The sequence below is a fragment of the Hetaerina americana genome, unplaced genomic scaffold (assembly GCF_022747635.1).
Source record: "Hetaerina americana unplaced genomic scaffold, ioHetAmer1.1.p SCAF_43, whole genome shotgun sequence".
Lineage (NCBI taxonomy): Eukaryota > Metazoa > Arthropoda > Insecta > Odonata > Calopterygidae > Hetaerina > Hetaerina americana.
Window position 1 is genome coordinate 1,737,162 of NW_027287019.1, and position 23,545 is coordinate 1,760,706.

Sequence of the window (23,545 nt, forward strand, 5' to 3'; positions counted from 1 at the left end):
TTGAATGCAAAAAATAATTAATTAAAACAATTTGTTACTAAATTTTTAGCAATATGTTACATTGGATAAAATCAAACCTGTAATTTGAACTTGGCGCTGTGCGTAACGATCCGTAGCGCTTCATGCGCTGAATGGCCAATAGAGGCTGCTTGCACTGCTCCCTCTAGCCGGTTGTGGTGAAGGTATTCTGTTAAAAAACTTTGACTGTCGTCCGTTGACGTTTGGTAACTTTCGTGTTATTATTGTTAAATTAGTTTGTTATCCCGAAAATTTCGTGTATGATTCGAGAGAAGTTGTTGTACTCCCAGTGGCGTGTTATGTTGCAAAGTTGATACTGGTTTATATCCTCGGAAGATATATCAATGATATTGCTTCTGTGGGGTTTATTTTTTCGAAGTAGGAAGTGATGCCTTAAGCTTCAAGGTGAGCGTTTGACTTGTTCACACATGCCATTGGTGCAGGCTAAACGTTTTTTGATATAAATTCGTAACAATCTTGATCCTAAATAAGCGTAGATTAAGTATCGTATCAAGTAAAACGCGAAATGGCAATTCCTTCGAAAACGTGAAAAAGTGAAGCTACATGTTTAAGTGTCCTTTTAAATCGCAGCAACAGATGCCTCGAAAACTTTCAGAACAAGAAATGGAGGAGGAATGTAAGAAGAAACGAATTGCTCCGAATGGATTTCGACTACCTTATCCCATAAGAGATGGGGAAGTGTTGACGGACATTAAGGACAAGAAATGGAGGATAGGAAAATCAGTTGGACTGGGAGGATTTGGCGAAATATATTTAGGTATGAATTCCTTTTCGGACATATCTTCGGCAGTTCATAATTTTATCATGTACTTAACTATATTACGCCTTTTTCAGCCTCAGATGAAATACATAAACCTGTTACTCAAGACGCGAGCTATGTGGTCAAAATTGTAAGTTAAATTTACTGCTATTATTGCTTTTGTTCATAAATTGTCGATTTAAGTTAATTTCTGTAATATTAATTTGTCAGGAGCCTCATTCCAACGGACCCTTGTTTGTGGAAATGAATTTCTACATTCGAGCTGCTCAAGAAGACACAAGTAAGTGATACAAGGAACAGGAATGAGACAACCCGAAATTCATATATAAACATTTACATTCATCCTTATGCCAGCATAGACTGATATTCATTCTCATTCATATTCTTTCAAGTTACTTCTTGGACGAAGAAAAGAAAGCTGAAGTTTTTGGGTATGCCATCTTATATAGCATCTGGATCTCATGAATATGCCGGAGAGAGATACCGATTTTTAGTAATGAAACGATATGGAAAAGATATTGGCAAAGTATTTTTGGAGTCCAAGAAAAAGTTCCATCTCCAAACAGTTTTGCACCTAGGTATTCAAATAGTGAGTATTTTTGCTACCTATAGTGCATAGTCTTGTTATTCTAATGATTAAATGCGTTGTTATTGTCAATGTATTGGTAGTTTGTTTTGCGTTGAAAAATTATGAATTTCATCGCTCTCGATCTCAGGTAGCTATATTCTTATTAGAATATTTCCATTAGCCTAGTTTTTAATACAAGAATTATATTATTTGTGCGATAATTATTATTTTATGCGTGCAATGCACTATTATGCAAACACGTTGTAAACCTAAGGTATGATTCAATCAGAAGAACGGCGTTAATCATGCCGATTCATGAAGTTAATTTATTAATAATCAATTTGAGGGATCGCGATGGTGCGGTGGCTAACGTACAGGCTTCCCACCGAGGGGACCCGGGTTCAGTTGCTGGAGTCAACAAACATTTTTAAGTGGTATTCCGATCCCTACACAAGGTGTTTTATAGAGAGCACTTTAAGTGAGTATGTCGGATGGGACGTTCAACTGCTGGTTCCTTTCCCATCCATCCCTAATGGCGCAAATGACCTTAGCTGTCAGGCGCCTCCCATAAAAAACTAAGCTCGATGATTTTGAATTTTATAATAGCCTGTATTTGATATTTCCCTTAGTGGATGTGATTCGTTTAAAAATTTTACTTGTAAAATAATAGTAATAGTATTTACTTTTTCTCAAATTCCATTGCAGATTAATGTTCTCGAGTATATACATGATCAGGACTATATTCATGCAGATATAAAGGGATCCAATATGTTATTAAGTCAGCCAAACAATGACAACTCAGGTCATGTGTATCTTGTAGATTTTGGACTTGCTTGTCGATATCGCAAGCAGAATGGGAAGCATAAAGAATATCATCATGATGAAAGGAGAGCCCATGATGGGACTCCGGAATACACTAGTCGAGATGCTCATATAGGAGGTAAGTGGTATTTTATTAGTGACTGCCTAAAGTGACTTACTAATCACCAAATTTATATTGCCAGAAGAAAAGACTAGAGAGCACTTAAAAAATTGGAAAAAATAATTTAATGAAGGAGTGGGTAATATTTGTAAATGGTTATTTTATGTGGTACAGCTAAATACTATTCTAATGATAAAAAGCGTGCCAATTAGAATGAGATAGCCCTTAATCACTAGTTCCCTTCTTTTATTTCCTGTGAATCCTTTGCTCAAGTACTTGTAATTTGAGGCTTGTGAACAAAATTAGTTATTGAAAAAACTATCCTTACTAAACCCAGACTTCCCTGTGGGGAAAAGTAAAGTTAGAGGCAGAAGTGTGAGGGAATGTTACTCATGTCTTTGTTATTTAACATTCTAGGGACAATTTTTCATTTTAGTTATTAATTGGCTCATTAGGGTAAGAAAAATTGCCATAGAAAGTGAAAAACTTGTGTTATGTTTTATGGGTCTGCATAGGTCTGACGTAGGTCTGCAATGTCGTTGGACGCAATGAAATTTTGACCACACTAAAAAACACTTGACTCCAGCAGAGGAAAATATATTTGCAGAATTGATATGTTGGTAATAGTAATAAAATGTATCAGTAGATTAATGAAATAGTCAAGGATAAATAAACAAATGACAGTCATGACAAGTGGCACTTAAATGCCAATAGACAAAAAGTAACCTAAAAAGGTTATGACAATTATGAGGGGATAACATTCTTCAATTCTCTATTAAAAGTATTTTTGGTGCAAAAGGTGTGTGGGCAGTTCTATTCTACATTACAATTTATGGTTGAGAAAAGCTAAGAAATATAATATATTTGATAACTTATATTTATCAGTGTAACCATGAGTAATTCTTGAAAGAAAGTGTGGCTTACAGGAGAAAGGGAGAGGAAAAATACTCGCTATTAACAATCAAAGGAGGTAAATTTAAGGATTTGGAAGTATTCAGATATGGGACCTCAGTTACCATCCTTGTCATAGGAAAGGGAGAGCTCTTGTGTGCAACATTTTGCATTTAGGTCAGTTGAAGGATGGTTTTAAGGTGAAGAAGTTGGGGATATAGACTTGAAAGGCCTTACACGGGTGCATTCAGAAATTAGTATTATTTATTTTTGAATTGACATGGGTGTGTTCATTTTTAACTATTCAGCTTCATCAACAGGATGTCATGATTATAAAAAAATCTCTTAATGTGAGTCATTTATGTGAACACACAGGTTTCATAATAGTCAACCCAATTATTTTCTTATAATTGAGGATAGAGGTAACCTCTTACCTTATTTGGGATGAGGGGCCAGGTCTTTCTCTTGCCCATATTAACTGACCCATGAAAGGTATGGACTTGGGACCCTCTTTTTATTGGAAAATCCTCTACCCAAAAGGCCACCTATTAAGGACATTTTTTTGGTAATATTTTTTAGTATTAAAGAATGGGCCATTCATGAAAAATTACCCTGTAATTAACTCTGTCCTATCAACATTTTTGTTTTGGAATCAGAGCAATGCTGCTGTATCATGACTACATTTTATTTTAACTAGGAGTGTAAGATATCTGCCGAACATAAACTTCGCGTCCAGAATGTAAGTGGTACATTGCAGAGGACCTTATTCCCGGGGAATCTCTATTTCTTCAATATTTTCCCATCTTGTAATTCTAAAAACCCCGAGGCCCTTGATATATGAATCATATATATACTTTCTGTTTGTTAGATACATGAGAAACTAAGCTGGTGTAATGCTTTCATCATTTAAATCAAGACTGGATAGGAGGAAGTGTAATAATGTGTTTTGCATTCTAACCTCCAAAATTGAGAATAATATGTGGAAAGAGATATGAGAACTACACGAGTAGTGGTGGATTTGAGTAACCTTTTCTCCAAAATTGTATATTCTCAACAGCTCATTCACGTCGAGGTGACCTGGAAATACTTGGTTACAACATGCTACAATGGTTGTGCTCAGAGTTGCCATGGGAAAGCAGTTTGTCTGATATGGAGTATGTGCACATGCAAAAAAAGTCATTCATGTCCAATATCCCTTCATTGATGCGTCGCTGTTTTCCAAATACTGGCTATCCAGGTATGGATCTGCATAGTTTAGATAAAGTGAAAAATTTTTATGAAGCTTGAAATATATCAATTGAAAATACTGTTGAAAAAATTTTTCTTTGTTCAGAGGTTATTGAGAAATATCTACGATATGTTGCAAGTCTGGGTTTTGAAACACAACCTGACTATGCTTACTGCCGCAGTTTATTGAAGCATGGTATGCGAAATGAAACCTTTGAAAATTGTGGGAAGGTTCTTTTTGGACTTAGTGCTGCAAACAGTAATACTAAAGGCAGGGTAAGTATTTTTCAAATTATCTGATTCAGGTATTACTTTGTATTCCAAGCCCAGCCATGCACCAACCTACACGGAAATCGAGATGCACACATATATATAGACACCTATATAAACACACATACATACATATACATATGTATACACACACACACACACACATATATATATATATATATATATATATATATATATATACATACACATATATATACACATATATTTATATATATACACATATATATATACACACACATATATATATATTAGTTGCTACCCTGGCTCCATAGGACCAATTGATCTATACCGCTGTAACTGGGTTTAATTAGTAATATGGCCTTTTTATGTAGGATGGCAATGTCGTCATCTCATTGTTATCTGTGGGTATGTGATTTTACAGATGAATTGGATGAATATAATTTGATTTTACCAGGCATAATAAACAATGAATTCAGAAAAATGAAGCAATGTACCTGAAAAGTGACTTGAAAAGAAATAATCTGAGATAATTGAATTTTGCTGCAGCTGTTTACAATGTGTGGAGTGGCTACTAATCTGTCAATATAAGTCATAGTATATGTTTGTAAATTATTTATAGAGTAAAATGCGAGTTTAACTGTCGATTTTAAGAAAAGTGAATTAGTTAAAATCTTAATTCTGACAGAAAGTTTCTGCCTTCTGTGTGTCAACAAAAATTTTTTTTTTCAATAACTCAGTTATTTTAATGCAAAAAAATTTCAGAAATGTGTATCCAAGTCAGACCTATCTTATGCTACAATTTGTATTTTTACCCTATCTATGCAAAAAATTAGAAGCCTTTACTCTATAATGTCATCTTCAGAATGCCATTCTTGGGGAAGTGTGGAGAGGGTATATGGGAAGGATGGAGGTAAGGGATGAATGGATGATGGGGTGAGAGGGGAAGGTGGCTATTGCATTATTTCAGGGGGTGATATTCAGCTCTGGAGATTTGAATGATTTAAGTATCCATGTGTGTGCCAGCTCGCGTGTTCTCATCTCTTATACTGCTTGCTGATAGACACAAACACACCTGCATTTTTATTTATGTTCACCTGCATATTTTTTTATGTAGCAAGGAAAGAAGCAGTTTGCTTGAGTTTTTTTACTATTGTAGCCCATGGTAAATTTTTCTAACATCTCTATGATTCAAGAAGCTAAGGTAAGATAATAATTCCTTTTACTTTTTGAAATTTAAGCTTAATTGTTGAGGATATCTGTGAAGAGGTCATTTCTTTAAAGCATGATGAGCAAAAAATATTTTCTGCATGGAAATTTATAAGAAAATGGCAAAAATTAATGTCCGATAAACATACCTGAATATTCATATTTCACAGAAATGAATAATTAAAAGCGAAAAATATTTATTCTTTGGAACATTTTCTTAACTGGATGTCTAAGAAGAAAAAAAGGAATGTTTAACAATGATAATGTTGGTGTTTTAGATTTGTTTTATTTCCCAAAGTTCTGGAGATCACCAGGATTTAACTCTCAATGAATGATTTGAATGCAGAATGCATGGATTATTAGACTTGGGTACTCCAAAAGTGTAGGATCAAGTTTCTCTTGATTCTAAACAACTCTATCCATTTTAAATCCCCTGCATATATCCCTGCATAGAAATGCTCAAGCTCTTTGGTATAAAAAGTCAAGATGGCACAGTGTAATTGGAATTTTTTATCTATGAATGGGAGGAAAGAACTTTTATTTTTAAGCATAAAAGTGATTGGTGAACACTATCAAAATGTTCCATCTACTCAATTGTTTTATCACTTTGTCAATGTGATCTGGATCTTGTATGAAGTTTTTTTGTCTTGATAAGTTTTCTTAATAAGATAAATTTCCCTTCATTTCCATCATAACAGCGAGGTGTCAAAAGGAAAGCAATGGAGGAACCTGAAAATCAAGGTGGTATTAAGAGATATGAGGTGTATCGAAATGCTGTAAGGAAGCCTTGTGTCCCTCAGAATTATAACAGGTATGATTTTATTTGATATCAGTCAATGTTACTTAAAAAAGTAGAAATGGCATGTATACTTCTCATGACATGGAAACTTTTTATGATGGTTGACATAGAGTAAAATACTTCTTGTTTCACGATATGAAAATACTGTTAGTTACTATTTGCTAATGAAAATATTACTGTCAAACTTTTGAGCTGAACCACTTTCAAACCAAAATAAAATAATAACTCATCAATTAGAAATTTAATTCTATAGTAAACCCCATGTAAGTGTCTCATGATTTCACAAGCTTCAGGGTACAACTTTCTCTTACACCTCTTAAACCAAAGTGTGATTCAGGATTCTCCTTGATTTGTGTATTATAGGATGACACGCAACTCCAAACCAGTTCCTCTCCTGCGTTCCCGGCAAAACTTCAGTTGGGAAAAGGTTCTTTCAGGTGACCCAGAAGTGTTGCTGAAGAAGAAATCTGGGTATTTAGGTCGTAAAAATCATAATATTGGCTTTAAAATTCCACATCAGGATAAGCAAATTGTCCCAGAAGATTCTGATAGAACAGATAACTCGCAGGAAGGTTCAATGGGGAGTGCTGATGCCTCTTCTTTGAGTAACCCAACGCCAGCAATGGTAGAGGTTATGGAAAGAAGGAAGGCGAGGTCTAACAATGTACCCCTTGTTGGTCAGGCAGCAAAGAAGTGGAGATTTGACAGGTGAGTCCTGAAATAGCTTGCCTGTCTTTCTTTTGTGAAGGGTGCTCTTGTTTAGAAGCAGAACTTACTAAATGTTTTTCATGAATTGAATACTTTACCGTACAAATCTTATTACCAATTTTTTTATGCGTAAATATTTGCCCATCTGACTGTAGCAAGTATGCAGAGTAAGATGGTTAGTCAATTATTAAAAAGTTGAAATGCTGCTGACCATTAACCTCAATGTTTGTTAAGCACGAGGGAACATTTGTTTGGATGCCTGAATATGAAAGTAAATTATGTGGCCATACGCTGGAGGTTCCTGGTTTTAATCACATGGACCAGAAGGTGTGTGTAGTGGAAGTATTCTCTGCTGCAACCTGAAAGGGCTTAAAAAGTAAAAACATGACACAACATGCTATCATGGAGTTAAATCATTTTCTGTCTGCTCATTTTATAGCATAAGCAGCACCTGTATGCACGATGAATACTTTCATGGCATAGTCCCAGTATTGCTTATCATATTTGATGCTGAGGTGCATTTACACTTTTTAGCCCGTGCCATTTAACATTTTACCCTGCAAGCCAGCATAGAGGAGAGTTCAGCCGTCATCAGATGCAACCAGCAGCCATGTTACATCTTTTGATTGAGATTTCTATATTCTTTGTGTAGTAGGTAATCGTGAACAATATGTAACGCAAGTATTTTTATAGTACATCTTTTGATGCGCCCGATCCAAAATGTGATATAGGTATTGTTACTTATGAAATATATACTTGAACAGTAAAAATGTTTGCAATATTGTAAAGTTAATGTCATCATATATTTTATCAAGACTTAATGGATTTTTTCCAAGTGGATTGGATATATATTGTTTGAAGTTACTAATACCCATGGTGTTCTTCCATTGGGTTGGACAGAATGATGGAATGAAAAGCTTGAGATAGGTTTACGTTCGACAATAAGACAATCGTACAAAAATGAGGGGAACATTGTATATCCTAAATGAAATGTTGTGTGAGAGGTGCTCAAAAGAAAAAGGAAGACATTTTAGACTCCAAAAAAATTCTGTGATTACTGCATATTTCTACTTTGAGACGGTGAAAGAGGCTATTTTGTGCATCTGTAGAAGAATTTAACTGTGTGCTTGTTTGCTAAATAATGATTTTTGTCACCAATCCGATAGTTTATCATGGAAGTTACTGATGTTTTGTTATAAGAATTAAAGAAGATGATGTAAATGTACAATGACAGTCATTTGGTATAAGCAGTGAGATGGTCAAGTTCAAAATCCTGGAAGTGAATATCCAATATTGATGTGATTCCAACAAATGAGACTGTGGGGCCCATCAAATTTGCTGAGATAATATTCCGCAGAATAACTTACTACCAAGGGACCCAGTACAGTATGAGAGGTTATTGTTTTAGTGAATGAAACCTGTTAAATTTAAATATTTATGGAAGTAGTAGATTTTGATATTGACCGTGTGAGATTATTTTGATAATATTCAAGAAACATCATAATACTGAAAATAATAATTTGGATAATATGAAAACAATCATCATAACATGATGTAGTAATTAAAGTGTGATTCCACGACACAGGATGGCAATTATTCACCATGTGGCAGTTGAGCTGTATATTTATTATGGCTCTCCTGGGGAAGATTTAGAAAAATGGTGCCTTTTGCAGAGTGATTAGAAATGTTGGCGTTGACTGCAATTGATATTGTTCATATTTGGGGGTTACTGTATATTAACCAGTGTGGTGATTGACAGGAAATTAAGTTGGTGATTTATTATTTCCAATTTCATGATTTGTGTGGATAAGAGCAACTAAGAATTCATTGTACATGGTAATAAAAGAAATTCAAGTCTTTTTGAAGTGTTTCATTATAAGCCCGTGCCTAATATTTTACCAGTTTAATAATTATGTTCTGGTATTTTTTTCTGGAGCCATAGCAAATTTGGAAAATTGGGTTGTACGAGAATGCATATTTAGTGGTCAAGCCTACTCTTTTTTTTTGTGATTCTTATGTAATATTTGATGCTTTCCATTTTTGTTGTAATTGAATTTTATTAATGCTTGTCATTATCTGAAGATTAGTTTTAGAGTTTTTTTTATTAATACAGGTTTCCAAGAGCACATTAAGTTGTTACAACCATGGTAGAATTCAAAGTAAAAATGCAAAAACTTATCTTTTCATATTTCCAACTTTATTTTATTAATAGTTATTGTTACAATAGAACTTTGATTTCTCCTTCTTATTCCCTCTTCTCCTAATTTGAAATTAACTTATTTTCCTCGGCTTCTACTACAAATGTTGAAATTCTATAGCTTTATCTGATTTAAATATTGTGACACTTAGAGACTTTCATCCCATTGGTGTGCTTAATAAATTTTGTGGTTATTTGAAAATATGAAGTTTTTATATTTTCAATCTAAAAATATATGTTTACTGTATATTATTTGTTATAAGTGCCATAATGCTCCTCTTCTTTTACATCAAAATTATTGCTCATCTTTTGACACATTTGCTGAGACACTCAAATACATTCCATTCATCCTTTGTTTTTGGTGATTAGAGACTGCAGCTGCTACTGTCATCCATTTTTAGCTCTCTGCATTAATGGAATGTTGAGTGGTTACCTAAAGGTGTTTTTATAATATTATGTGCTTTTAATAATAAGTTTGTAAATTCTTTTATGTTGCAGAATTTCTTCCAAAATCTACTTCACTCAGGTAAATAGTATGGTAAAGCTCTTAAAAGTCCTTAATTGCAGAAATAGTAAGTATTGTTGTGTGAGAGTTGGAATCAACACATTATTCACTTTCACAGAAAAATGTTTAAATTCCAGACATGTCTGTTGACAATGTGACTGGGAGCTGTTTTTGTAATTTCTCATAGCTATCACTGATAGCTAGCTGGAATTTTGAATTCCTACTATTTATTCCAGTTGAAATATTTTCCATCATAAGTTTTTAATATTTTTTTCTTTTTGATTTTCCTTTCAAATGCCCTGATTTCTCTCGGAAGTTCATCAATGAATCCAAGTGATATACCAACCCCTGCCATGGAGGAAGTGATGCGCAAACGTAAAACTATCCATTCGGATTTTGGAGATAGTGCCATTGAAGAAGAAGACGAGGAAAATTATGATGAAGAGAACTTAAATAGGTCTGCTTATAGTCTGAGAAGAAAAAGACAGGAAAATGTGACGTACAAGACTTTGAGAATGCAGTTAAGGCAGAAGAAACCAATAAACATGTGTGAGTGGTCATCATCATCTTCGTCATCATGTTCCACGACTGTTTCAAATTGTTCCCTTGTGAGTTACAGTCGCCTAACTTCAGACTATCTCTCTGTTTCTTCCACCTCTTGTTCCTCTACGTCTCCTGTGAATTGTGATGGACCAAAGCCTAGTTCCGTGGGTGGTCGAGTGAAGACCATAAAGAGATTGACGAAGAAAAGAGCATGTGGTAGGGCTCCAAAAAATGTTACCCAGTCTGGAAATGCAGCGATGGAAACATTAGTGTACAATCCAAGGCGATATGACCTGAGGCAGGCTAATGAAAAGTGAGTTAGTGTGATTTAGAAGTGGATATAGTGTAGTTCCTAAAGAATGACCTTCGCCATGATTGCTTCTAATTTTTTACTTCACCTATCAACAAGTGTGTACCACAGACTCAAAACTGCCCACCAAGTTTTTCTAGTTAATATGGAAAATCTATTTGGAGGGTAATGGTGGTTTACCTATACTTAGTATAAGCAGGATTATGCCTATATCACTCTTGTGAACTGGTGACAAAAATTGTTGGAAGTCCTAGAATTCTGAATTCTCTTTGACACCCGGAATTGCTAAAAGGAAATCACAATTTTATATTTGCTTCAGAATCCCTACTTTTCCAATAAAATATGTTTATACTAAATCTGGGCTGGTCTGTTCTTGTGGTTTATAAATTGTGAACTATATATCATGTATATTAGCTCAAATGCTTTGTGCCTTTTCATTAATGTCATGCAAAAGGCATTGCTTGTTCCAGAAAATGTTTTGTTCTCATGAGGCATTTGTTTATCCTAGCCATTAGTCTTAGTGGCAAAATTTAACATGGTTGTATCATAAGTGCTTTTATATGACGAGTAACGTGGCTGATGAACACCAATTCTGATTGCAGTAGTGTGGATTTGTGTGATGAACCTCTTTTATTTTTGTACTCTGCATTAGTGATGTGTTTCATCACTTCAAAATTTTCACTATTTAATCGAATCAAGATGTTACAATTTTGTAATTGGGTAAATCCTTTTTAAATTTCATCTCTAAAATTTACTTCTTCCTGTTTATATTGCTGTGAGCACATTGTGATTCAGTTAGCTTTTTACGCTACATTCCTATTATGTTCATTGCGTTGTTTTGTTCTCTGGTTATTTGCCAGTGAATTTTTTTACAAGGCATGAAGCCACATCCTACAATATAATGACAGCTTTATGAAAATCAAGACTACATTCCATAGTAATCTGAAGTCTAGTCATCTAAAGGAAGTGGCTTTGACTTCAAGCGAGTGTAATTTTTGAAGTTATAATACCTGTAATATTTTTTGTCTTTCCTGTTATTACAGTGGCAAATTCAGTTTTCATTGTAGGTTATATTAGAATACCAAGTTTGGTATTGATGGCAATGTGCAATTATTTAATTCTCAGTTTGTTAAGCTCTTTGTTTTAAACAATCAAGTGAAAATTACATTTTAAGAGTACCAACTGTTAAGCTCCAAGCAATCATTGTACTAGTTTCTAAATTAACCTTCCTGAAAACAGGACACAAGTACAAATGTTCTTTGACCAAATCTGTCACCATTACAAAAAATATTTTAAACTGAAATTAATGAATAAATCATTAGTTAATGACACATGAGCATAGAATTTCACTTATGTATTGCCAGTATCATCTAATGAAAATAGAATCTTCTGCTGTGTAGCAATTGTTTTCGATGTTGTGGTTAAAACTTGTGGTTTGTTTTCTAATGTTACATCACAATGTAAAATAAGTTGAAATTTGTATAAAAATAAATTGATACCATAAAAATTCAGAATACTGTACTTCCTGACCCATAATAAGCACTCTTACCTAAATTTCACGTTAGAATTTTAAAAAATATTTGGACAAGACAGAAAAGGATCCAAGTAGTTTGATGTTAACACTTAATATTAAGAAAATTGAATTGCTACATTAAAAATTAATCGGCTACACGTTTGTCAGCATTTATTCAGTGTAGAATCCCAGAAATTTGGCCTCGCAGGACTAAAATGCTTATGTGCTGCCTTATTTCCATGTTCTGAAGCATATTAACAAATTCTGGTTAAAATTCCATGCTCTATGATAATCTTTTCTCTTAAAATCCCATGAGGTTGCTATCATGTTAACTTTCAATTTGATGCTTATTTTCTGTCATTTTGATATTATCTAAATTTGTATGAAAAGCAACCATTTTCTCTCCCTTGATGACTCATTCATATTACTTAATGATGAATGCCAGTAGACCTGGAAGATACCACAGGAGATACAATTGTTGAGCACTGGGTCGACATCCCCATTATCTCTGGGTATAAGTTTTGTAGCAGCTCCATAAGTGAGATGAAACAAAATTGCAGCATTGTATGAATTTAATTAAGAATTGGGAATTTTTTTAGGAAGTATTCAAGCTTCATTGCTTAATACTGACTCAAAAGTGATATTTTTTTAAAATTTGTTATTAAGACAATCATTTTCTACGTCTGATGTGGAACAAAATATTTAACAGTATTATTCTAGCTAATCAGCTAGCGTTTATAGGGATTTATATGTATGTACCCCCGGCTTGTAAGATGCAGGCTAATTTTAGAGCATATTTTGGAGAAAAAAATGCATATTATGGACCTCGAAATATGGCAATAAGCTTGATGAAAAAATTTGTGAAACATATATTTGCATTAACATTCTTCAGAATGCTTTAAGATGAAGGAATTTTTTCATCTGATTAGTCTTAAATGGGGATTGGGATGATGCAGTGGCTAACATACTGGCTTCCTACCCTGAGGGACCGGGTTCAAATCCCGGTGATGACAGATATTTTTCAGTTGTATCCTGATCCCTATTTGATATGCATTGTGGAGAGCACTTTGCACACCATCCATCGAATGGGACGATAAGCCGCGGACCCCTTGCCATGCCATATTTCTCTCTACCCTTTCCCATCCATCCTCTTTTGTGCAATTGACCTCAGCTGTCAGTCGCCTCCCTTAAAAACTGCTTCTAGTCTTGAATGTAGAAAAGGAAAAATTTGGTGTGCAATCCAAGGTGATGTGACTAGCAGCAGGGTAATTAAAAATGAGTTGGTATGTTTTACAAGTCGATATAACACAGTTCATAGAGAAAGAACTTGATTTCTTCTAATTTTCTACTCCTATAAAATCATTAGGAACTAAATAATAGTGGGATAACAGTATTTTTTTGGGTTCAGGACATTTAGATTTTTTTAGTTTAACCAGGATTAAAATAAATAAAGGCTTGAATTGGGCATGCTACGTCAAATGGCAAGAAATTGCATCAATATACATGAAGTACCATTTCTGTAAAATACATTTAGTAGATTCGTGAAGGATTCTCGGGTCTTCCACCGGGTCAAGGGTTCCATATTGGCCGACGTTTCGATGCCCGACTCGTGCATCGTCATCAGGGTTGATGGCTGCCATTCCGTATTTGGCCGTCTTATATACCTGAGCTCCCGCCTCAGGTGACCTGTGATTGGCCCGAGGAGGGGGGACCTCCTGATTGGTCGCCGGGCAGTTGTGGTCTGTTCCTTCCTTTCTTTACTTGCTTTAGCACCGGTTTCCATGCATTGCTGAGGGAATAGCCGGAATCCCTATTGAAATTATGTCCTGCCATTTTAATTTCAATTGATTCTTTGACTATTCGGTCCCAGTAACCACTGGCGCGGGCAAGTACCTTCGTCTCATTGAAATTGATGGAATGATCCATCGCGATGCTATGTTCGGCGATGGCTGATTTTTCCAATTGTCCCAGGCGAAGGTTTCTTTTGTGTTCTTTTAATCTTGTCTCAATGGTCCGCCCCGTCTCTCCGATGTAGACATCTCCGCAGGCACACGGTACTTGGTATATGCCTGGGGTCTTTAGGCCGATAGGGTCCTTTGCTCTGATGAGCAAATTTCTAATTTTTCCCGGTGGTTTCTGGATAGCCTCGATGTTGTGCATGGAAACCGGTGCTAAAGCAAGTAAAGAAAGGAAGGAACAGACCACAACTGCCCGGCGACCAATCAGGAGGTCCCCCCTCCTCGGGCCAATCACAGGTCACCTGAGGCGGGAGCTCAGGTATATAAGACGGCCAAATACGGAATGGCAGCCATCAACCCTGATGACGATGCACGAGTCGGGTATCGAAACGTCGGCCAATATGGAACCCTTGACCCGGTGGAAGACCCGAGAATCCTTCACGAATCAAATACGCCGGGAAAGCACCAGATCTTACTACATTTAGTAGATTGTGCACATTTCTGATAATACTCTGACCGCTAAGCAAGGTTATCACCGGGAAGAAAATATGTACAGTGAACTTTCATGCAAATGTTGATGAATCAGAGCTGATTATTTTTAATGCTTAATATAATTTTAATTACTGAAAACATGACACTACTGATTGTGGGTTAAGTTAAGTTAGGCAAGAAAAACTATTTTAAGGGCCTTAATGTTTGGGACTATTGATTGGTTGGCCTGTCCCTTGGCAAACCTCACCACAAGACATCACAAACTTGATAGATTGGGATGTGTCACTACTACTAGCAGCACGTAGGTAGTCGAATCAAAGTCTATGCACAGAAAGTGTTGAAAAATTGAAGCATTACTATTCATTATGGTGGCAGAAAATAGTGACTTCAAAGCACCATTTTTGTTGATGAGAAAACTCTCGGTGCAAATGAGAAAAAATCTTAAATACCAATAATCATTCATTCTACCACAATAGGCATGCTCCATAACTTATTTAATTGCATTAATAATTCATCATTATTTTAAACCTACAACTTTGGCTCGGTAATTGCAGAGATGTTAGTAAGGGTCAATAGGTAACCTGTCTACTTTTCCTCTGCCTTTAACAAATCTAATATAAAGTTTACCTCTACAAATGGGAAATTATTGATTTTATTTCAGAAATGTTTCTGTGAATGAAATAATAATTTCTTCACTTCTGAAAAGCACAGCCAAGTATAAAATAAACTCTAAATACAATAAATTGAATGATACCACCTGTATTTCCACAGTAGAAAAGTATTGATTATGACACATTGAAGTGCACATAGGTTGACGCTCTCAGTTTCAGATGCTAGCTTAAAACTGAGACAGTCCGCAAAGGAAGACGTGAGTACTCCCTCAACATCCACCTCCCTGGCCTCTCTTCCTTATAACCTACTGGACTGTCCCACCTGACAATTCATCCAACCTCATATGCCTAGAACCACTGAAATGTCATGAGCTTTGTATTTTAGAAACGTATACATCATTCTAAATTATGTCAAATATGATTGAAAATTTCTCTCGTTTGATTCCTTTCAATTTTGTTCAATTCGCCATTAAAATATCAATAGGAGTCAATATTTTTTTTTAAACAACTAAACTAATAAGTATATACAAGATAGGAACAGCCCAGTGGCTCACTTCTAAAAATTCTTGAACTTGCAAACAAAAAAATTGTACATATCTGTTCACGAGTATTATTTAGGGGGAAATACATCTTTGGCCTCATGGAATGAACAACTTCAACTGAAAATATGCGCAGTCCATTTGAAACTTTCCCTCATCTAGCCTTAAGATGCTCACATGAGATTCATGGTTCACCACATAAGGGGAATGGCTGCATTCTTCCTTTGCCTGCTCCTTGGAGTGCATTATCCCTTTAAGGATTTTCTAACATTAAGTCAAACTGCTTGAATTGCTTATATAGATGCATATAATGTATGCTATGTGCTTCAAAACATGTTGAATGCAGAATACATGATTTTAAAATATACATCCAAATGTCAAGAATTTCCATAATAAAACCCAGGGATTTGCTTTCAATTGGTTTTCTGATATAGATAAAATAATATAGGTATAATAATATGTAAACCAAGCATAAGCCCAGGAAATGGATAATTAGATGTTAGCATAGTCTTTAAAAGCTGTAAAAGACCATCCAGACTTTATTTTCAAATGCCTGCCTTGTGCTTTTCCAAGAGTTGTCATCTTGTGAACTGTTGAAATACTCTTATATAACTTTTAGAGTCTGGATCAATTGCCTATGAAAGTTCTAGCCTTGAGTTAATTCCCTGATCTGAAGACCTAAAAATATTGCATTTTTGATCATGGATCTCTGATCCTAAGGATTTTTTAAACTTCAATATATGTCAACTTTGATTCATTGCTATAAAAGGTATTATTTCAAAAGGCATAAAAATTATGCCTTCATAAAAATATAAAAGGGTATTTATTTTTTCATAGATCAGTGAGATATGCCCTTCCAATCAGAAATTGAACCATTGCCAGCACTCTTCTATGCTAGACATTATAACGCCAATATGACCATTGTCTCTGCATAAGAGAATTTTTACAGCCTCTGCTGTCCCTATTTCTATGAAAATAGCAACATATGCTCCTTAAAGTTGACTGCATGAATAAATGGAGGAATAAGGAATGGTAGAAATCTTATTTTAGTCCATATAGGCTAACAAAAATAGAAAAGATTTGAGATAATTCACAAATGTTGGGTTCCTCTGTGGTGCTCAACACAAAGCTGTATACTACTTTTTAATAAATAAATTCATAACTTTGGATGCTTGTAGTTTTATACTAGTCCGTTAAGAAGAAAAAAATATCTAGTGGATATTGCTGAATTTATACATCACCGCATGAATTATAAATTAAGTGTGATAATAGTAAATCCTGCTGAAATCCCGTTGATCACGGCCCATTTTTATTCTAAGACATATTCCCTTTATTGAGCAATCTCGGCCACGCATAAATTTCCGTTTCCTTTGAGTCCAAACCTCTATCTTCTGCAATTTTCTACTTATTGTGTCCAATCTTCTCTAATAGCTTCTCAAAATCCACAAAGGAAAAGAAATCCTGGTTGTATTCTTTATTTTATCATTTATCTCATGATCAGTATGCTCTCAAGGTTTCCCTACCCTCTTTAAACACAATCCAATCCTCATATATGCAGTCATTTGCTCCTAGTAACGGTCGTATTTAGGGGAGGCGACCGACAGCTGAGGTCATTTGCACCATAGGGGATGAACAGGAAAGGATGAAGGGTGGAGAGAAACCCGGCATCAGCATTAGCTTATTCTTTACGAAAGGCACCAAGGGGTCCGCAGCTTAGCGTCCCATCCGACAGACTCAAAGTGCCCTCCACAAAGCACCTGAAGTAGGGATGCCTCTGAAAAATATTCAACACCGCCTTCTAACTATTCCCAATGCCCCATCTCCATTTCCTCACTTCCTTTTCTATCAGCCATAAGTTATTTCTGGGCCTATTCTCATCCATGTTACATTCCTTTTTTATGCCTACACTTTTAAGACAAAATGCCTTCCACATTTTCTCCACCTTACCTAAATATCTCCACATTAAATTAAAGATATTTTCTCTCGTACTTTCAAGAGAAAAATTTCTGCAAGTTATCCATTATAATTCCTAAATACAATAAGGGCATTTCATATGTTTTCAGTAAGTTTCTTCATCAGAGATTATTCCATTAAAACATTTTAACTGTCATGCAATCATGTTGGTAGTGTCTACCTGGCATTGGAGGTCACAACTCAAGGGAACTGATTTAAATCATAGCTAGGGCATCTAGGGCTTGTCCAAGCAATAGTTACTTAAATTTGATCTTAAAGTTGATAAATTTGTAATATCTCAGCAATTGAGAGAAGTATATAGTGAACACACCTGCTGTGCACATTAAGTCCTTCATAAAGAAAATTTCAAAACTTTATGTTAATTCAGAAAATTTCCATGGATGGTTAAGACACCTACCAAGAACCCTCACTAACCATCCATCTCCAAGTCTGTAGATCTTGAGCTTAATACTCACAAAAGATGCTTTCTTGGTAGATATTAAGAAAATTAGGGAATAATGCACATTAACAAAGGTGCTAAAAATCAATTTTAACATATAAAACCTCATAAAAAATCTTAATTCATTTCCCATTCATAGATGGTTTCTTTATAAATCTGGGTTCTAAGCGCTTCATCCACATTGCAATAGAATGCATCCCCATTTCAAGTGGTGTACAATTAGGCAGAAATGTTAATCCTCCCAATTTTAGAAATGCCTTAAAGAGCTTTTCCATCCAAAATTCCAATTTTTTTTTTGGAATATGTCAGTGAGTTCACTAAATTTTTTATCATGCCGAATGAATTTATTTTACTCAATCAATGGCTTATAAAAGTTCACCCTGCATTAAACATTAGGAGCAACTTACGATTCCACAAGGTTCAGAAAGGTCTTTCCTTAAGATGTGAATGTGTTTGACTACACCCTCAACTATCACCAAACTTAGAGGCGCAAGTATCGCTAAATTGCAAATTAACGCAAAAGATTTCCAAAAGCTTATGCCATTCACTACTAAGAAAATTATAGTTTAACACATACTAGAAAAACAAATAGACCATATACATAATTGTACATTGATTATACCATTTTTGGCTAACACTCATGCACACACATAATATACATTATACACAATGGAACATTGCTTAACAAGCACCTCGCATAGCGAGCAATTTAAAATATGAACAAAACTATTTTGACCAAAATGACTTGCTTAATGAGCAAATGTTTGCATGACCAGGGATAAGGAGAGGGAAATTCCCAGAATGATTGCTCGCCTGCTACTTGAACTAGCGTTTAGCACTCTGCTAGCATCTTAGTGATCACACATTTTTCCAAACTTGTGTTCAGACATAATTTGTGATTATTTTTGTACATAATTTAATTATATATATATAGATATTAAAGGGAAGATTCCATGAGGAAGAGCAAGAAACACGTACATAGGACAAATTAAGGATGTCAAACAGAGCAGGTATCGGGGTTGGAGGGAATTGACATTGAGTTGAGAAGAATGAAGGGCTGCAGTTTACCAATCACAGGATTGAAATACTAATTATATATATGGGTGTGTGTATATATATTCCTTCTATCTCTTTCCATGTGAATGAATATTTGTGCGCCATATCATGGGTTTTTGTGCTTGAATATGCACGTGTATGCATACACACATGCATACATACACACATGCATGCATACATACATACATACATATATATATATATACATATTTATATTTATATATATATGAACGCGGCTGTCGTCTTCAGATTCTGAAGACGACAGCCGTGCTGTCGAAACGTCAAATAACAAATTGTGAGTGTCCTTTCTTTGTGTCTCTATATTCTAAAAATCTACATCTGTGTTTTTATATACATATATAGATATATGTATATACATGTTTGTATGCATATATGTGTATATAAAAATATATATATATATAAATATATATATATATATATATATATATATATATTGATGATTTCGTCAACGTAACACAGAAGTGTTGAATAATAAATTGGACAGCAACAAACAACATAGAAAAACATAAAAAGATCACTCACACGTTATTTCTTGATAATTTCGATGGAATTCTGCTCCATCTTCATTGGAAGATATAGAAGTAATAGAGTTCTATATCTTCTGATGAAGAATGAAAGAATATATATATATATATATATATATATATATATATATATATATATATATATATATATATATATATATATAGTATATATTGCACAAGAGAATTGCGCTAGGCAAAGAGGCTTTCACAAGGAGGGAGTTGATGACAGGGACGTTGGAGTAAGGATGTTAAGAAAAGACATGTTAAAACTTTGATATGGAGTGTAGTTACGCACGGCACAGAAACGTGGTCACTGAAGCAGAATGATAGAAGTAGATTGGAGGCTTTGGAAATGTGAGTGTGGAGAAGAATGGAGAAGGTGAAATGGACCAAAAGGAAAACTAAGTACTCGGAGTAAAAGGAAGTACTCGGTGCGGTGGACGAAGAGAGGGGTTTGTTGGTAGAAATCCTATGGAGGCAGGAAAAATGGATGAGGGGTGTATTGATCGGCAGTGGGATATTGAAGACTGTAATAGAGACGAGAATGATAGGCAAACCAGGAAAGGGATTCCAAAGAAACTGCGGGAGATGCCGCAACAGTAACTTTTAGTTAAAAGTTACTGTTGCGGCATCTCCCGCAGTTTCTTTGGAATTTGTCAAAGGGAAAACACCATACGTGTTTAAAGTTGGCTTTAACCTCGTGGACAGTGGCGCCTCGCGCACGACTACGAATGCATGTGACATTGTATGTACGGTATTTCGTCATAACATCTAGTTCCTTTAAAAGCCCCAAAATTTCAGAGTTTAAGAGGACGCCTCGGTAGCTTAAGTGGCTAAAGCACTCGACCGGATATTGAGGGATCTGGGTTCGAGTCCCAGTCAAGGCGAATGATTTTTACGCTCTGAAATTGTTGCATTAAAATGCGCAGGAAAGGGATGTTTGATGGGATGAAGGGAGGAATGAACTGCTCAGAGATGAAGAGGGACTGGATGTAGAGTATGTTGTGGGATTGTGTTTTGTTAGGAGTCACAAAATATTTATTTGGTAGTTTTGTTCATCCAAAAACCTACCTTAACAGGTAGATTACCTCAATAATATGTACATACAGAAATGCATACACACACACATATACACACATAAATATATGTGTGTATATATATATATATATATATATGCATGTATAGGTGTGCATATACACACACATATATATGTACAGGTATATACGTACTTTGATTCATAAATCACTCAAAACCTTACCATGGATTTTGCCAACCATTTCAGAGAAGGTCACTTCCATTGGACCCCTTGGACGACGTTCACCATTTGTGGATATACGGCCATGGTTAAGCTCATTTACCCCATTGTAAACATTCACAGACAGGAGCTGTTGTGCGATGAACTTCATCCAATGCTGCTTTGATCTCTTTTTTTAATAAGTACTTTATCCTCTGCCATGCACCTTATTTTTATTTAAGTTTCTTTAAATCAGAAAAAGTTTATTGCTTCAATTGACTAAGAAAAAGCAACCACATGATGGATACAACTGAAACTTATACAGTGGTCTAGTAACACGTGAAGCACACTAAAAGCAAACCTTTTCCGATATCACTGTTGATGAATTACTGACATTTAGGAGACGATTTACCTCAATTGTACCCGTATTCACAGCTAGAATGAGATGTCTCATAGAATTCCCCTTAATAAATGAGGAGCATTACCCTCAACTCCAGTTACTTTTGTATCAATATTAACATACCTTCCGACAATGTACTCACATTATGATCTAATCAAACTACATTGTCATTTTAAGAGAAAATATTTTGCAGAAGAGCATATCTGTGCTGTTAAACATAGGATTTTTGAAATGAAACATTTAATTCTTTGTGCCTCTCCACATTCTTGCTTAGCCATGCTTATACATTTCAAGTTTAAATTTTTTAAATGACAAATCACAAAACCTTCACTGTTATATAAAAGGCAAATTCTTCATTGAGCCAATTGGATAATTTCAAGATTTGATGGCACGTTTTGTTGTCATTAAGAAAAAAGTGTACATCCATTTGAAAATTTCATGAAGAATTATGATATTGAGTTTAAATTGAAATGCCATTAGGACCCAAGGTGTTCAATGAAGAGCAGTCCAATTTTTAGCCATATAAGTTTTCACTAAAATGTTATCTTCTGCTATATTCCTAGCTTAAGAAATGTGCAAGGAATAAGTTTCCATGGATTTGACTTCAGTATTGCAACAGCATGTTAATGGCATAGTCATTTGGCTTCCAATTGCTATGGGGATAAAGTGTGATCCTGTATTGAACTTTCGCATTCGTCTGAAAAAATTGTTTTCAATTTTTAAATCAATTTCATGGGAAGGTAGACCCACAGGCCCCGACACTGCTGCCACATCATAAGTAGGAGACATATTTGAAAAGTAAGGGCTGCTTTCTTGCATCAAAATGCCAACTGGTTAAAACCAAGTTTTATGCATGCAGGACCATATTGTTTCTGAAGCCACTGAATTTATTGCTTTGATTCAGTAATTTTTTGTCTTTCGGTGAATGCAGATGATAAAGTCGGGAAATATTGTTGCTCCCACCAGTAGCAAAGTTCATACTGTGATTCGATTTTGTTACAAACTAAGGAAAGGCTCAACAATGACATAAAGACTTATAAAATGGCTGCACGTATGTGCATAATGATGAAAAGAGTGGTAAGCCCCGTAAGCAGACAAATGAAATCATTCAATTGGACGAAGCTCAAAGAAACAAGAGATATGGTGACAAACTTTTAATTGAGTCATCCCCTAATGTGCATTACAAGGCAGGAATTTAAAAGTGCAAAAATCACGGGCCTTACTGGGATCCTGGTCAAGGCAAATGATATTTACACTTTGGAGTTCTTACATTGTAAAGTGGATCAAGAACTGTGATCAGATTGAAGCTCGACAATTAGTGAGTGCTATGGCCGATAAATTACCTCTTTGATAGATGCATCACAATATACACAATTGCTATGGAAACACTAGGATAGGCAAATTGTGTACAAGGTGGGTACCAAAAATACTTACTGACCAATGCAAAGAATGCCGAGTCCAAACTTGCACCTGAAGACTATTACACTTGGAACAGTGCCTTGGTGGACAACGGAAAATAACAACAAACTCAAGACCACCATTGTCAACTGCTTCAATTCCCAGGTGGCGAACTTATATGCTGAGGTATTAAAGAAGCTGGTGCAGCATTGCAAAAAGTGCTTAGAAGTGAACATCGATTATGTAGAGAAGTGAAGTAAGAGTATAAGACTCTAAAACAATTAATAAAAACTTATTCTAAGTAACATATTTTTAAATGACCAAATGGTCCTTACTCTTCCCGAGTATGCCTAATAAACATTAACATCATTGCCCCCATTGTGAGAAGTTCCTCAAATAATGTTGAGAGCATAAGCAGAAATTTTGATTGGAAGCCACCCAAATATTGGGAAAAAAAAA

The 23,545-nt window shown here is 35.1% G+C and overlaps 1 protein-coding gene across 3 annotated transcripts; it reads left to right on the forward strand.

The window, feature by feature from the left end:
• Positions 1 to 171: 171 nt before the first annotated feature.
• LOC139692870 (serine/threonine-protein kinase VRK1-like) lies at positions 172 to 12,419 on the forward strand. 3 transcript variants are annotated; one of them, XM_071591180.1, is made up of 12 exons: positions 172 to 423; positions 610 to 796; positions 874 to 929; positions 1,010 to 1,079; positions 1,192 to 1,388; positions 2,073 to 2,307; positions 4,238 to 4,417; positions 4,514 to 4,683; positions 6,564 to 6,676; positions 7,028 to 7,372; positions 10,391 to 10,623; positions 10,773 to 10,835. In XM_071591180.1, exons 2-12 carry the CDS (start codon positions 616 to 618, stop codon positions 10,775 to 10,777), a joined length of 1,785 nt encoding a protein of 594 aa, XP_071447281.1. In that variant the 5' UTR covers positions 172 to 423; positions 610 to 615; the 3' UTR covers positions 10,778 to 10,835. The 3 variants fall into 3 exon arrangements, with proteins under 3 accessions (XP_071447281.1, XP_071447279.1, XP_071447280.1); XM_071591178.1 differs by having other exon boundaries at positions 10,391 to 12,419; XM_071591179.1 differs by having other exon boundaries at positions 616 to 796; positions 10,391 to 12,419.
• Positions 12,420 to 23,545: the final 11,126 nt, after the last annotated feature.

Coding starts and splice junctions, on each gene's coding strand:
- LOC139692870 (XM_071591178.1), top strand. CDS start 616: ATGCCTCGAAAACTTTCAGAACAAGAAATGGAGGAGGAATGTAAGAAG. Junction 930..1,009: donor CGAGCTATGTGGTCAAAATT/GTAAGTTAAATT, acceptor TTAATTTGTCAG/GAGCCTCATTCCAACGGACC. Junction 1,080..1,191: donor AGCTGCTCAAGAAGACACAA/GTAAGTGATACA, acceptor TATTCTTTCAAG/TTACTTCTTGGACGAAGAAA.